The 15,054-nt window shown below is 33.1% G+C and overlaps 3 protein-coding genes and 2 non-coding genes across 5 annotated transcripts; 3 read left to right on the top strand and 2 right to left on the bottom strand.

Annotated features, from left to right (window-relative positions):
• Positions 1-1,740: 1,740 nt before the first annotated feature.
• Positions 1,741-3,577, bottom strand: LOC21392610. The gene is made up of 3 exons (XM_010111684.2): positions 3,511-3,577; positions 3,195-3,385; positions 1,741-2,212 (listed from the first exon to the last, which is right to left on the bottom strand). The coding sequence occupies exons 2-3, from the start codon at positions 3,339-3,341 to the stop codon at positions 1,949-1,951; spliced, it is 411 nt and encodes a 136-aa protein (XP_010109986.1). The 5' UTR covers positions 3,342-3,385; positions 3,511-3,577; the 3' UTR covers positions 1,741-1,948.
• A 4,396-nt stretch (positions 3,578-7,973) lies between these two features.
• Positions 7,974-11,090, top strand: LOC21392609 (DNA replication complex GINS protein SLD5). Its single transcript, XM_010111683.2, has 6 exons — positions 7,974-8,206; positions 8,979-9,101; positions 9,355-9,437; positions 9,526-9,635; positions 10,492-10,591; positions 10,766-11,090. Exons 1-6 carry the CDS (start codon positions 8,027-8,029, stop codon positions 10,878-10,880), a joined length of 711 nt encoding a protein of 236 aa, XP_010109985.1. The 5' UTR covers positions 7,974-8,026; the 3' UTR covers positions 10,881-11,090.
• Positions 11,091-11,753: 663 nt separating this feature from the next.
• LOC21392608 (calmodulin) lies at positions 11,754-12,691 on the bottom strand. The gene has a single exon (XM_010111682.2). The coding sequence runs from the start codon at positions 12,620-12,622 to the stop codon at positions 12,134-12,136; it is 489 nt and encodes a 162-aa protein (XP_010109984.1). The 5' UTR covers positions 12,623-12,691; the 3' UTR covers positions 11,754-12,133.
• A 1,822-nt stretch (positions 12,692-14,513) lies between these two features.
• LOC112094187 lies at positions 14,514-14,587 on the top strand. The gene has a single exon (XR_002903407.1). It is a non-coding gene; the product is annotated as a small nucleolar RNA R66 (small nucleolar RNA).
• A 117-nt stretch (positions 14,588-14,704) lies between these two features.
• LOC112094188 lies at positions 14,705-14,793 on the top strand. The gene has a single exon (XR_002903408.1). It is a non-coding gene; the product is annotated as a small nucleolar RNA snoR118 (small nucleolar RNA).
• Positions 14,794-15,054: the final 261 nt, after the last annotated feature.

Genomic DNA, 15,054 nt, shown 5'->3' with positions numbered 1-15,054 from the left:
GAGATCGGTCTTATGAGTGTAACAAATAAAGTTTGAGGTGTAATAAGAAATTTATTTTAACGATGATTAAAAAAAAAAACAAAAAAACAAAGAGGAATTCTTTTATCACTGAATATTTGTTAAAAATTTCACAGAAGGTTGCATCTCATGAACACTGCAATATTAGAGATGCCCTATTCTATAGCTTACACCAATTAATCATAAAGTGTAAAAGTGAGAAACTGAAAATTTTGATAACAAGCTGCATGCTATTGGAGATATTTAATTGCTCGTAACAATAAATCATATATAGCCAATTAGCCGTCGAATAGTCTTCTGCGGAAAAGGAAAAACGTACGAACCCAAATTAACCTGGTGAAAAGTAGATTAATAGAAGCATATTATGTTTAATTTCTTCTGGTCTTAACTAGTATATATATATATATATATATAATATCGGAATCATATGAATGGAGGTGTTTCTTCCACCAAATTAATACTAGGAACATCCAAATTAGAGGGAGGAAATAATACGACTAAATAGCTAGCTGCATTTCCTTTTAGCAAAATAGATCATATCACGTATCATGTTCTTGCAAGGGATGAAAAGAGAAATATAAATATCATGCTATATAAATCCCAAAGGAAAAAAAAGGAAGAGAAAAATAAAAAAATAAACCTTAATTTATTCATGTATTTTTATACTTTATCAAGGAGATAGAGAATACTATCATGAACATTGCACATACGAACACAAATTGAATGTAATCGTCATGAGGATGTGGTGCTGGTGAAGGGGAAGGAACAAGCGCAACAAGAGCCCTAGGAGAGACCATATTTTTGTCGTTTCTACCATTCGTCTGTAAGACTGAATAATAATTACCAACGCCCACAAGATTTATGTATGGGTGTGATATTAATGGTTACTTTATTATTTACCTATGGGAGAATATTAACTATGTGATATTGATTTAATGGTTGTAAAAAATTGAATAGTCGACCGGAAAAAATATATGACAATTAATGTAATTAAATTCTTACCACTCTACATCATTAAATTTGTGTGATATTGATTCAATAGTTGTAAAAACTTGAGTAGTTGATTGGAAAAAATAAATGACAATTAATGTAATTAGATTCTTATCACTCCACATTATCAAATTTATATACTTAATAAGTAACAACCAATGGAAACTTAACTATTAAAACTATTAAAACTCGTATATATATAAAATACATATATATATATATATATTATATGTTGAGGCTTTTTTTTATTACCCTTTTTCTTTAGAAGTAAAATAAGGAAACTCCTCCCCTCCTTTTTTTTTTCCTAAAAGGAAAAGAGAATTGAGGACAATTCTTAACTTTCCTTAATATATACAGAAAGCTCTAGTAAAAATCTTCGTAATTTGGTTCCTCATAAAATCTAGGGTTAGAAAAGAAAACACGAATCCTTTCTCTCTTTTTTTTTTTTTTTTTTTGAAGTAAAACACGAATCTTTCGCTATTAACTTTTTCTTCACTTTACCGCTTGTGGTATTGTAAATTTAAGGTACAAAATTTAGTTCAGTTAATCCAGATTGTTTACCAGGTATATCTTCATGTCTTAATATATATATATATATATATAGATTCATTTTTTCTGTTAAGTACATGATAATTTAGGATGTTTAGAAGGAACACATAAGATATATTTAAAGTTAATTTCCCTATATTAATCCAGAAAATTACATATACTACAACTGATCGTTAAGCGCGATCGATGTAATCTTGGCAGAATAGAGAGAGGTTTCTTTTTTTTTTTCTTGGTTCAAAACCTACTGTTGAGCCCCACTTTATTAGAAAACACACACTAGTACCATACATTATTGCATATGCACTTTTATGTATCGACCATATAAATTTTCATCACATATATATATATATATATATCTATATCTATATCTCCGGGAATAATGTCACTTGTCTTATGGGTTTCCCATCCTTTGAGCTCTCTCCGGGGGGGACAAATAATTTTCAGGTTTCCGGTGGCCCGACTTGAGCAGTACAGTTCCGTCGTCTCGGATCTTACCATAATTCGCTTCGTTTGCATGAATGCCATTTTTGCCAATTTCAGTGATAGCTCCAACATTATTCGGATCATGATCATATCGAAGTTGATCAAGCACTTGATCAGGCTTGGTGGTGGCTAGTCTTTTGGCTTTGGCTTCACGAGATGCAACAATAAAAAGCTGGCAACGAAGAGTGCAAGTGATACCTACTAATTAATTATCTCATATATATATATAAGTTAGTAGAGCTAGGGTTATGAAAGAATATAAACTTGCTTATTAAAAAAAATGCCTAAATAAAAGTTAGTAGAGCTAGGGTTAGAGAAATGCCTAAATAACTTGCTTATAAACTTCCAATATATGTGTATATATATATATATGTGTGTGTGTGTGTGTGTGTGTGTGTGTGTCCATCAAGGATGTTAGTTGTAGAGTGCAATTAATATGGATGCTGATTCATGAGATAGTTGATATGATAAAAATTGATCTAACTAAAAAAGGTCAACAAATTACGGGCAATAGTGGGGATAGTACAATCTTGTTGCTTCATTGTGAGTGGGCTGTGGCCACATTTAAGAAATCATAATTTAATTTGTTGATTATTTAAGCATTATAATTTATTGTTTAGTTTAGTTTTTTTTTTTTTTTTAATTATAGCTGAGAAACAACGTGCATTTATGCCAGCTCGCAACACTAGCTGGGTGATTGCTGGTCGGATACAGACAATTTTTACTGTTAGTAATTTCCAGTTTGCATAATTACGTATGACCCTGTTAATATAAAGTATTTATAAGGAACACGTTATATATATATATATATTTAAATTATTTTCCCCATAATATTAATTCAAAACACATATATCACAATTGATCATTAACCGAATAAATGTAATCTTGGCTGAAAAAAAGAGGTTGGTTTTTCTTGGGTCAAAACCTGTCGAGTCCCAATTTATTACAGCCACAAACACTAGTACCAGAGTTTCATCAAAACCCACATGGTTCAAACCTAATTATGTCGCAGGCCGGGAAAGAGATGGTGAGATACTTTGCCCGAGTCCGATCCAGCCTTACCGTAAGGTTCATTATCTTCATCTTCTTTGTCATTAAAATACTTATAATTATTGCCAATTCCATCAAGTGCTCGAACAATATTAAGTACGTACCTTTTGGCCATGATTATTATTCGGATCGCTTCGGAGTTGATCAACAGCTTGATCAGGCTTTGTGGTTGTTAAATCACTTTTGGCTTTGGCTTGAAGAGATACAAACAAGACGAAGATGGCAACGAAGAGTGCAACTGAGATCTTCATGATGATCAAACTGCTTAATAATTGGTCTTCAATACTAATTAACCCTGAAAGCGAAGAAGAAGAAAAAAAAAAGATGCATATTATAATCACAAGGAATACTAAGTAAGCCTCTTCTAATTAATTAGTGATCAAATTAACGTAAGAAGAGTAGTTATGAAGGAATAAGTACCAAGCTTCTTTCCGGTGAGAATTGTCTGAATAACTTGCTTATAATCTTCCAATATATATATATACGAATACACACACACACATATGGACTTCCAGTTGGAGATATATGAAGGTTTTTTAATACAGTCCAAAAGTACGATTTTTAATAATCTGAAGGTGGAAGGTATAAAAATGAACGAAACAAATCTTATATTCTTTATGATCTTAATTTGATAGTTGCTTTGTGAATGAACAGAATGTTGATTGCACTAAAAAAAGTAGAAGGACGCGTGGAGGTATCACAATATTGTTGCACAATTGGGACCGCGGGCTGTCGCCACAAACACAAATAATCATGATTAAGGGTTCATTTGGTTCATGCATCTAAGTCAACGACTCTAATTTATTAGTGGGAACTTTTTAAGAGAATCATTGGCAGGAATTTTTTGAATTCAAAGTCTTTGTGAGTAGAAAATACTATATCAAAATCAGAATCATGTGTTTAAATATATTTATTAAACGGGGCCTAAGCTTGTTTATTGAGATGCTTTTATTGAATACTTTTCTTAATAATTTATTTAGGGTACGTTATATATTCATTTCCAATATGTCACTTTGCAACACTAGCTAGGGTGATGGCTGGTTAGATACAGACAATTTTTACTGATAGTAATTTTCCAATTTGCAATAATTATGAGCAATGATGCAAATACTTTATGTTTTATTAATGTTGCTTTAGCTCATAATTAATTACTACCTTATATTAATGAGGTCAAATTTAGCTGCAATATATAAATGTGAGATGTCTGAGTACTTTAAACACCAGAGTGACAGTGCAATTGTAGCAATAAAGATTCAGAACAAGAATTTTAGCTACAACTTCCCTTATCATAAATCTCTAACGCTTTTCTTTGTTTTCCTTATAATATCTTGGTACAATATCTAGAAAGTACCCCAAAAAAAAAAGAAAAATAAATATAAAATTATTTTCAAATTTCTCTAAGTTGGTCAAAGTAGGAAAAATTACATTGCTAAATATTTTAAGAACATTAAGAGTCTGTTTGGCTGACACGTTCAAATCAGTGATTCTGATTCATTTGTGAAAACTTTGTAAGAAAAAAAATTTTAAAATTTAAATTTTTTGTGAGATAAAAAATACCGTAACAGAATCAAAATCATTAATTCAAATATATCAAACTGGACCTAAAATAATATATAACATCATGAACTTAAACATCTCTCTCTGTTTTTTTTTTTCTCATTCTCTCATTTCCTCTCTAATCTTGAAAGCTCTCTCTCTGTGGCAACTGTCGAATCAGTTGATGGGGCGAGACCATCACCAAATGCCGAAGAAATTTTTCTTTCCAGATTTGTAATAAAAGTTGATAAGTTTTTTGACCTTTTTTTTTTTTTTTTTAAATAGAAGAAAACTTGCAGCAAATAAATCCAGTTCTCTTCTTCTATTAAAGGCCAATTGTCAAGCTTTATTCACTGAGGTTTTTTTTTTTTCTTTTTTTTCCTGGAAATTTTCCTTTTCTGTTTCATTTATATAGATGGGTCAGATTCCAAGTTTGTGTGTGATTCCAACGCCCTCATCTTAGTCGTCCATCAAGCAGCCTATGGTGTTAGATTCGCTCATAAACTTGCCACATTTCCTCACCTTTGAAAAGCGTCAATAATAAAAAATATTACTACTACATTTTTTTTGATAGATTTACTACTACATTTTTAGCCGTATGATTTATGTTATAATTAATAATTTACCTTATGAAAAAAAATCGTATCAATCCGTCTAATTTTAGATTTTCATAATTTAATTAAGTTAATTTTGTTAAACTTAAATTGATTTTCTTTTATTTTGATATAATTGTAATCATAAAATTATATTATTTCGTCAATTTTTTTAAAGGGTTTTAAATCGACCAGGTAATGGGCAGTTACTTGTCGTTGATTTTGATGACAAATGTGAGGCATCTCAAGAGGGTTCGGTATCGGGAGAAATTAGCGACGAAGTATTTAAGAAAGTTAAATAGTATATGAAAAATTTGACACAATAAATAACATTGTATTGAAAAGTGGTTTTTTGCACTCAAATGTTAAATTTGTAATTAATACATTAATTATAGCATTGCATTGGAGATGCTCTTAGAAGAGGTTCGACCATACAGGTGATGGACGATTACTTCTTGTTGATTTCAATGACGCATCTCAAAAGGGTTAAGCGTCACGAGAAAGCAGTGATAAAGTATTATGAAAAGTACAATTATCTTTTTATGTAAATACAATTTTGTAGATATCTTTTCAAGTTTACATTTTAAAATAATTAGGAGATTGAGAAAAATTATGACATAACTTAAACTATTAAATATACAGGATAATTGTTAACTTTCCAGTTCAAGTCTGCCTTGATAGGGATATAATCAAGGAACATTTCCAATTGATTGTACGTCGAAGCTCTAAAAACCTTTGATTGTTTCCTCAGAAAATCTATGGTTAAAAAAAAAAAAAAAAAAAAAAAAAAAAACTGAATCTTTCACCATGCACGGAGGGAGATGGGGTTTAGAGATAAGGTTTAGTGGGGGCTCAAACTTATTTTTTCTCAAAAAAAAAAAAAAAAAAAAAACATATACATAATCATGTAATTTATTATATCAATATACATATAGCCCCCATTTAACATAAAAAATATATCTTATAATCTTATTCTTAATGTTGTTTTAATTATAAGCCCCCACAAACAAACGCTTCTAGCTTCGTCCTTTCGCAATTAACTTGTTTCTTTCGAAATTTTGTTTATCCAGATTGTTGTATTAGGTATCTTCATGTCTGAATATATACCTCCTCTTTTTGCCCTTTTACTTACAAGGTAATTTGGAGTATATTTAGATAAGGAACGCATGAAATATATAATTTAAATTATTTTCCGTACATACTAATCCAAAATACATATATATTATATCACAATTGATCGTTAACCGATCAACGGCATGAACGAAACACGTTGATTTTTTCTTGATTCTAAACCTGTTTGAGTCCCAGTTTATTATAAAGCCATACACACACTAATACCGGAGATTTATATATATACATAGGAAATTAAGTCACACATATATGTAACGCTTCAAATACACACACAACTCTCACGGAAATTAAGTCACTAATTATATAGATGAGGGTATTTTGATATTCTACGAGCTTTTCAAAATAAATAAAAAATGAAAAATTCCTATGTTATGTATCATCATGATTAGATCGTTGATCTGTAAGTGATCGGAATGTTGATCGCATTACAAAAGGTCGAGGAACACTCAGTGGGGGTATCATCATGTTGTTGCACCATTAGGAGCGTGCGCTACGGCCACAAACATAAGTAATCATGATTCTGTTCGTTTATTATGGGTCCGTTTAGTTCGATGATTTGAGTTTTTAATTCGAGTTGATATGTGACTTTATGTGAGAGTTTTTTTACTATAGTAAAAAAATTAGATGTGACTGTTTATGAGAGTTTTTTACTATAGCAAAACTCGAATCGGTGAAATAAACGGGGCCTAAGATGCTTTTATTCAATACTTTTATTAATTATAATTTATTGAGTAATAGTATGCGTTATGTATTTTCCATTATCTCAAGTTGCAACACTAGGTGAGGGCTGGTTGGATCTGCACAATCTTTACTGGTAGTAATTTTCCAATTTGCAATAATTATGAGCAACATGTGAATACTTTATGTTTTATTATAAATGTTGCTTTCACTAATGCCAAACTAAATTAACTATAAGAGTTACTATGTTATGTTTATGAGGTCAAAACTATAGCTGCAACATATATAAATGTGAAGTGAGTACTGTAAACACCGGAGTGACAGTACAATACAATGCTTATACTTTGTATTAAACATGCCCTTATGTGTTTCTAAAGCCTCATTATTACAATTGTATTAGGAAAAAGACACAAAATTTAGTGAGATTTGATAAATATTTGAAGATTTAAAACTGTGCTATGCCAGCAAAATATTTATTTTTCCTAATCATTTTTATCCCCCATACATAGAATATGTCTTTAATTCAACAATATTATTAATTTATCAATTTTATGGTTACTGATATAATATAATTCTAAATATACCTTTTTTTTTATCTGAGTGATTGTGAATTTATAAAACTAATTTTAAAAGATAGTTAACTAAAAATAAAAATGTCATTACCAATAATTTTACAGATTTATATACAAATATAATAACTTATGGACATTCTTTTTTCGTTCATTATTCCACTGTAAAATAAAATAGACTTATATGTAATTAACTCTTACCATATTAGCTTTTTAAATGTCGAATGCACATGAAACGCATGCACCCTCGGCTTTCTGTTGGACTGGGCCCATCATTAACAATATGGGCCATATTCTCGGACGGCCCAACTAGGCAGCACTTAAAAAGTACGTCATTCGCGCCAATTCTTAGACCGATTTTCCCCCCAATTTTCACTGCGTTTTTTGCAGAGAGAAGAAGATAGATCTCGGTCCTTTGTGAATTCATCAATGGAATCGGGTTCAGGTGATGGTTCGACCGTACCGAAGATGGACGATTACGAGTCGTTGATTTCGACGACGGACGTTGAGCATCTCAAGAGGGTTTGGCGTCGGGAGAAGGCGGCGCCGGAGATCTTCCAGTTCGAGTCTGCCTTGATAGGGAGAATCAAGGAACAGATCCAGTTGACGGTAGGTCCAACCTCTGAAATTTCTTTTTGTCTCCCCGGAAAATCTAGGGTTAGAAATGGAAACACCAATCTTCCGCTATTGTGGTACTTTTTTAACTGGCTTTTTCACTTTTAAGTTCTTGTGGCACTTTGTTAAAGTTGCGAAATTTAGTGAAGTTAATCCAGATTGTTATACTAGGTTTTTGATCGGAGGTATTAGCAGAGTAATTTACACGAATAATGAAAAAAATTAACTAGGGCTAAGTTTTGATTAACAAGGTACTTCCAATATTAGGGATTGGTATCTCATCCTGATGCTATTTAGTGATGCAAGTTAACTATGGATGGTTTGATCAAGGAAAACCCACAAAATTTTCCCTTTAACAGAAATTAGATTGTTAACGTTGTATTCTCAAGAATTACAAAAGCTTCCTCTCGGTAATACCTTTTAAGTAATAATGTTATACAATTAGGAAAGATGTGAAAATTATCTTGACAAGCCTTTTTTTTTTCCCTTCACAACTACCCTAAGCTTATTTGAAGGCAATCCATGTCTAATTTTGACTGAATCTCGCTTTAGGAGTGGAATTTTCTCTTTGACAAGCTGAGAGATTACTTTTAGATTTCCTAAGAATGTAAGATTGAATGTTGTATTTCACTTGAAGTCAAGGGAGGATTTGTTTTCGTTTTTGTTTATGTTTTTAATGTTCCTTTCAATTACTAAGCGCATTATTAGGTTTGCAATGTAATCATGGTGCTATATAGTGATACAAAAAATTTTATACATACTACAGGAAGAGACTGTGGAGGAATTTGTGGAAGCTAAAACTGATCCACTTACTGTATCGCTCTACCAAATGGATCTGGACAGAACCCAGTTCTTATTGAGGTCATATCTTCGAATTCGTCTTCAGAAGGTAGCTATTAATGTCCTTTCTCTTCTCTGTTATTTTATTTTATTTTGGGAGGGATATCAGGGCCACGTTTTACGTAAATTGCTACTAAACGAGCAAACTTTAGCAAAACCAAAGTGGTTATGGGCGTCATGGCCACAGTTTTAGATAGCAAGGTATGATGGTTAAAGTTGTTGAAGTGTGGATTGGCAAACATGGTTTTTGGTATCAAATGTACCCATGATTTTATAGTTTAATTAAAAACTCCCTCTTGCAGATTGAGAAATACATGTTCCATATCTTAAAAATGGATGAGCTCTTTAACCGTCTTTCTAAAGAAGAGAAATCATTTGCTGAAAGGTAGGAGGTTAGCTCTTTCAGTTATATTCTTTTTAGCAAAGAGAGCACTATTTTTATGATGTTTTTTAAGGTAACTTTATGGCTGCAGATGTTGTGACGACTTAAAGATGCATCTTGAAGATTGTGTTCTCTCAAGATTGCCCGATAATTATCAGTCCATACTCAAGCAATCCATAATAAGTGAAGAGACTGACATGGGTACCTTTTCACCCTTTGTTGTATTTGTTACTAATCATAAGCCATTGCTTTTATTCACTCTCAATGCGTGTTGATGCATGTTCTGTTTGTAAATGCATAAATTTCTGTGATATATTTGTAGCCCCTGTTTTGGTTCTTCTTCAATTCTTTTGATGCTTTTATATTACACTGATAAGTCATAAGCATCTCCTCAAATCCAACTTCCAACCGCTGCGTGCATTTTAGTGATGTCGTGCATTTTACTGATGTCTTCGTAAACTAATATTTACAGATCTAAATCTGATTACGATGACACACACACACACACACACACTCTCTCTCTCTCTCTCTCTCTCTCTCTCTCTCTCTCTCTCTCTCTCTCTCTCTCTCTCTCTCTCTCTCTCTCTGCTGTTCTTGTTAAGTTCTTTATACTGCTCCCCTTTTCTTTTGGATCCAGATTGGATCTAAGATTCATGTTATGGTTGATTAGAGAACTTATGTTGTTTCCTGTTTTAGGGAACTTATGTTTTATGTTGTTTTCTGGTTGATTAGAGAACTTATGTTTTATGTTGTTTTCTGGTTGATTAGAGAACTTATATTGATTCATCTACACTGAAAGACATGCAGACGTAGGAATAGGCTGATGTGGATTTAACTTCTGGAAGGTTGTGCTATATATTGATAGGATAAGAGTCTAATCTGAAATGGAATTTGGTGTTAGAAAATTAGTGTGCATGATTTGTATGCTTATTTATGCATCTTTTCTGTCAAATGGGAACGCACATGCAGGATTCGGTTTTCTACATGACACTTTCCAGGATGTGGTTTCTAATTCTATTGTTTGAGTTTAAATTGTTTATTGCTATGTGAATTTCAGTCCCAAAACCGCAATTGGATACGTTTGTCGTATGCAAGACCAAGTACTATCTCGGACATATTCAGCTCGAGGATGGTGATAATGGAAATCCGGATGACAGGTAGAAAACCTTCCCACTCGTCTTCCCATTATTTGCTCCGTCTTCATCAAGTCATATGGATCATACCTTTTGTGCACACTCTACTCTTCTTTTTTCCACTTTGTTGGGATCTCTGGCTCTTAGAGAAATGACTTACTCCGTTTATTTACCGGATTGAAATCTTGATTTTGACAGAGGAAATCAGAGACACTTGGAGGAGCCCTTTGAAATGGAGCCTAACGTTTTGTACTTTGTCCGTTACAAACCGATAAAGAAGTTTGTAGAAGAAGGGAAGATTGATTTGTATTGACTAACTCTATTCCAATTTCCAACCATTCAAGGAAAAATGGGCAAGTGGAAGGTGTTATATCATAGTTGGCCCTCTCCACTAGATATTTTGGTAACTTCTATTTGACGTCTTACCAAGCTATTAAGAAATTGTGAAATGTGGATGTAATATTACTGATTTTCAGCCTTCGGATATGCAAATGAACTTGTTCTTTGTCCTATAAAGGATGTAATGCCCTTATTTGGGAGATTCTACTGCAACTTGTAAGCGTATTTTCTCTCTGAAGTATACCTTTAAATATTCTTTAAAATATACCTTTAAATTAGAGAGAGAGAGAGAGAGAGAGATCTTTAATGAGAATGGAGAACAGAAGACAGCATATGGCATTTGTGACCCTCTCTAATCCTATATTATTGGAATATAACAGCTTGCTTTTTTTTTTAAATTCATTTTATTTGACGGGAACAGAATAAAAATAAGCTTTCCACCCTTTCTTGTTTGCTACTCCTTTACACTTTCATGTCATTGCAGTTATATTTGTGGAACACCCCTGTTCCTCTCGATGGGAGCCCCGTCAGGTTAGTGAAAGTATGAAGTTTTATCTCTTATCGTAATAAATATCATTTTTTTTTTCAAAAATAAACATAAAAAAGAGAGACATTTTAAGTTAAAACTCAAATTTAAACTCAAATTTTAAGACAAAAGAACGAGCCCTTAAAACAGCAGTAAACATGACCCAATTTTGATTTACATTTATTTATTGGCAGGAACCAACTGTTGAATGTTTCGCCCAACTTCTATGCATAGTTTATGGACTTTCATGGCTAGTTACATTGAATTTCTAAGTTGACCATATTGTTTTCCTTAAAAATACGGATAATTCCACCATGTCGCTTTCCTCAAAAATACGTATAATTCTAAATTTGCACAAAATAACAACATACATTATAGTTGTACACACGTGACCAAAAAACCTTTGTGGTGGCAAATGGACCCTATAATACACGCCAATCTAAAAAGGGAATAAATAAATATACGCGGAAGACAAAGCAAACAGACATATTTTGACTTAGAGGCTAGAGCAATGCCATTTCATTTGGACGCCACCAAACCAATACAAATAACACCCACAAAATTTTCCCTCCACAACTTTTCTTGGAAACTACCACCAAAGACAATGAAAGTTGTGTCGTTACTGTGAGCTGGCTGTGGCATTTTATATTATTTTCCACAGACCATAAAAAGAGGAGTCAAAGTCAACGATGAAAGAGAGTCTAGTCAAAACAATCAACGGCCAGGATCCTAAGCAGGCCTTGGTAGGACACACCCTCCTTCTCATCACCACCGCCCAACGCAATCATGGCCTTGATGTCTTCATCGCTGGCCCAGAAGCCTGCCCATTCCATGTAACTCTTCAAGTCCTCATGGCTCAGCTTGCCGTCTCCGTCCTTGTCCATCACCTTGAACGCCTCCTCCATTATGCCGCCGCCGCTGCTGCCGCCGCCAACACAGCCGTTGAGAACCTTCTCGAACTCCTCGTACCCCACGAACCCGTCTTTGTTGGAATCCGCCGCCTTTATCATGGACCCAATGGTGCTCTCGTCAAAGCCGCCGCTCGAAAACCCCGAGTAGAACGCTCGGAGATCGTCCCGGCTTATCTTGCCATCCCGGTCGACATCGATGACGTCGAATGCCGACCGAAAACCGGACTCCGAGGTTGTGGCCGAGGATGTGCTGCCGATAGTTCTGTCCGAAGGGCACATGTTAAGGATTACCGCAAGAGAGTGAGACGTCTAAAATGAGAAGGTTGTGAGATGGGGTGGTAGTATTTGAGGGGGGTATTTATGGTGCGAGACATTTTCAAGAGAGAATTGTGGGGTGGGTCCCCACAAGTTTGGAGGATTCACGTTGGCTTGGAAAGCAAGGTGGAGTACGCATGTAATGACGTAAGACGAGTGAGCTGTAACAAAATGAGCGGTCTTTGTTTGAGAGGATTCTGTTAAATTTTGAGTGTTTTTGATTGATGCTGTCTCTTTTGTTGTGCACCGAATTTCCTTCTAAGTTATCCTTTTCAACTATTTTTTTGTTTTTTGTTTTTTGAGTTAGTGAGTTTTCTTTTGTTTTTTTTAGATATTTAATGGATGTTTAATTTATAAATTTAAAATTATTTTTAATTTATATATATTTTTATAAAAAAAAATACTCTAACAAATTACGATTAGCTCTTTAGTTTGGAGTGACAGAGATTTTGGTGGTTAAATTCAAATGGTGCCAAGCATTAGCACGGTATGTTTTGGTTATTTGCTGGCGTTGGCTTTTTGGTGACAGGCTACCGGCTGACAAAATCACGTGTGGTCAGTGTTGTAGCTCTTCGTACCACTCAATGGTTCTGACTTCTACACTTGTCTGAGTTCTATCATCTATGATGGGAGACACTTTCAACCTCGTTGCATACAATCATGAATTATATAATGGTCTCATTTTATAATTGTTTATACATGATTATAATTATATGCAATATACATGCGCCCAGCCGAAAAAAAAGTACATGGGTCTCATTGAATAATGATAGTATAGACAAGGGATTGATATTTGAATGGGGATTAGATTTGTAGGTTTTTTTTTTCGTTTGCTATTTTTTCCTTCGAAAATAATCAAACTACTATTTCATCGAGTTAAAATGGCCAATTAGAAGGGGCCTGTTCTTTGAGTAACGAATTTAGTTGAGGTTAGCCCGTTAAAGGGTAATGTTGACAAATATAATTTAAAAAGTATATAGATCAGAATTTTTATTTTTTACTCTTAATTTATAATTTTTTTAATTAAATAATTTCACTAATAAAATAGTATTTATCAAGAGTAAAAGATAAAAGTTCAGACTTATGTACTCTTAAGGATAAATTCTGTAATTTTCTCGCCCGTTAATCAATTACTAAAAAGAAAAAAAAAAGAAATGAGATAAATACTCTTTAGAGTGTATGAATTTAAATTTTTACTCATTATTTTTAATTAAAAGAATATTAGTTAAAAATATGGAGTAAAAATTCAAAATTATAGCCTCTAAGAGTAATTTCAATAATTTTCTAAAAAAAAAAGAAAAAACAATGCATTAATTTTGGGCTACGAGATTCTGGGCCAACCCAATAGACTGTTGCAGCTGGCCCAGCACAAGAAATGGTCCTAATTTGTTGGGCTCTTCATTTGAGACAATCTCGTGATATCAACGAAATATTAAGGTCCTTTTCGTCCTTTCAGGCATTTCGTGCTACCGCCTACAGAAAAAAAACCCTAATTCCATCTTCCCAGTATTTAATCCCATTCGGTTCATCTCTCTCTCGCTCTCCCTCTCTCTTCTCGTGTGTGCGACTTTTTTTCATTTCTAGTCTTCTTTGTTACCGAAAAGTTTGCCTCTTGAATATGATTAGTTTGGATTCAGGCTTTCATTTCAGTCCAAGTTTTGAATAAAAGAGGCATATATTTGTTTTGCAGGAATGTTGAGTCACTTCGCCTTCGTACTTCCTCAGGCGCAGTGAATAATTATCCTGCAATATTCGTTTTTCAATTTCCCATTCAAAATTTGTTTTTTTCTTTTCTTTTTTGGTTCGTTGAAGGTGGGGATTAATTTGTTTGTGGATTTATAATGGAATGAAGGGGTCCTATGATGGCATGAAATCTTTGAGACCTGATTCTCTGATTTGATGAAAACTATAAGCATTATCTCTGAGGATCCCTTTTAATTCAGTAAATTAGTATTGTTTTTGTTATAATTTTATTTGGTGATTATTAGTTGATTAGCGAAAGTGAAAAAGTTGGGGCTTTTTTCTTTTTATTTTGGAGATTGCAATGAAGATGATGAACATGCACTGGGCTCTGAGCAGTATTATGTACTGCTTAATTTGATGCACATTGCAGCCTAGAAAGCTTTGTCTGATTTCTGCATTACCCACTTGTCAATTTTTGTAACTTTGGTTGTATAACAAATAATAAAAAAAAGGTTTCTCTGGACATTTTATCGTAATGTTATTTTGATTGTGGGTGTAGATATTATTTTGTGGGTGTAATTCTATCCATAGAATTTCAATAAAGACAAGAAATTCCCATTCTTATAGATGAAGTAGATAACAAAATGTGAATTAAGCAAAGAAAGTATAATTTTATGTAAAAATATTTTATTGTAATAAAAAAATTAAGTGAT

Source organism: Morus notabilis, unplaced genomic scaffold (assembly GCF_000414095.1).
Source record: "Morus notabilis unplaced genomic scaffold, ASM41409v2 Scaffold1296, whole genome shotgun sequence".
NCBI lineage: Eukaryota > Viridiplantae > Streptophyta > Magnoliopsida > Rosales > Moraceae > Morus > Morus notabilis.
The sequence above is the reverse complement of the archived record's forward strand: the minus strand, read 5'-3'. Positions and strand labels throughout refer to the sequence as shown.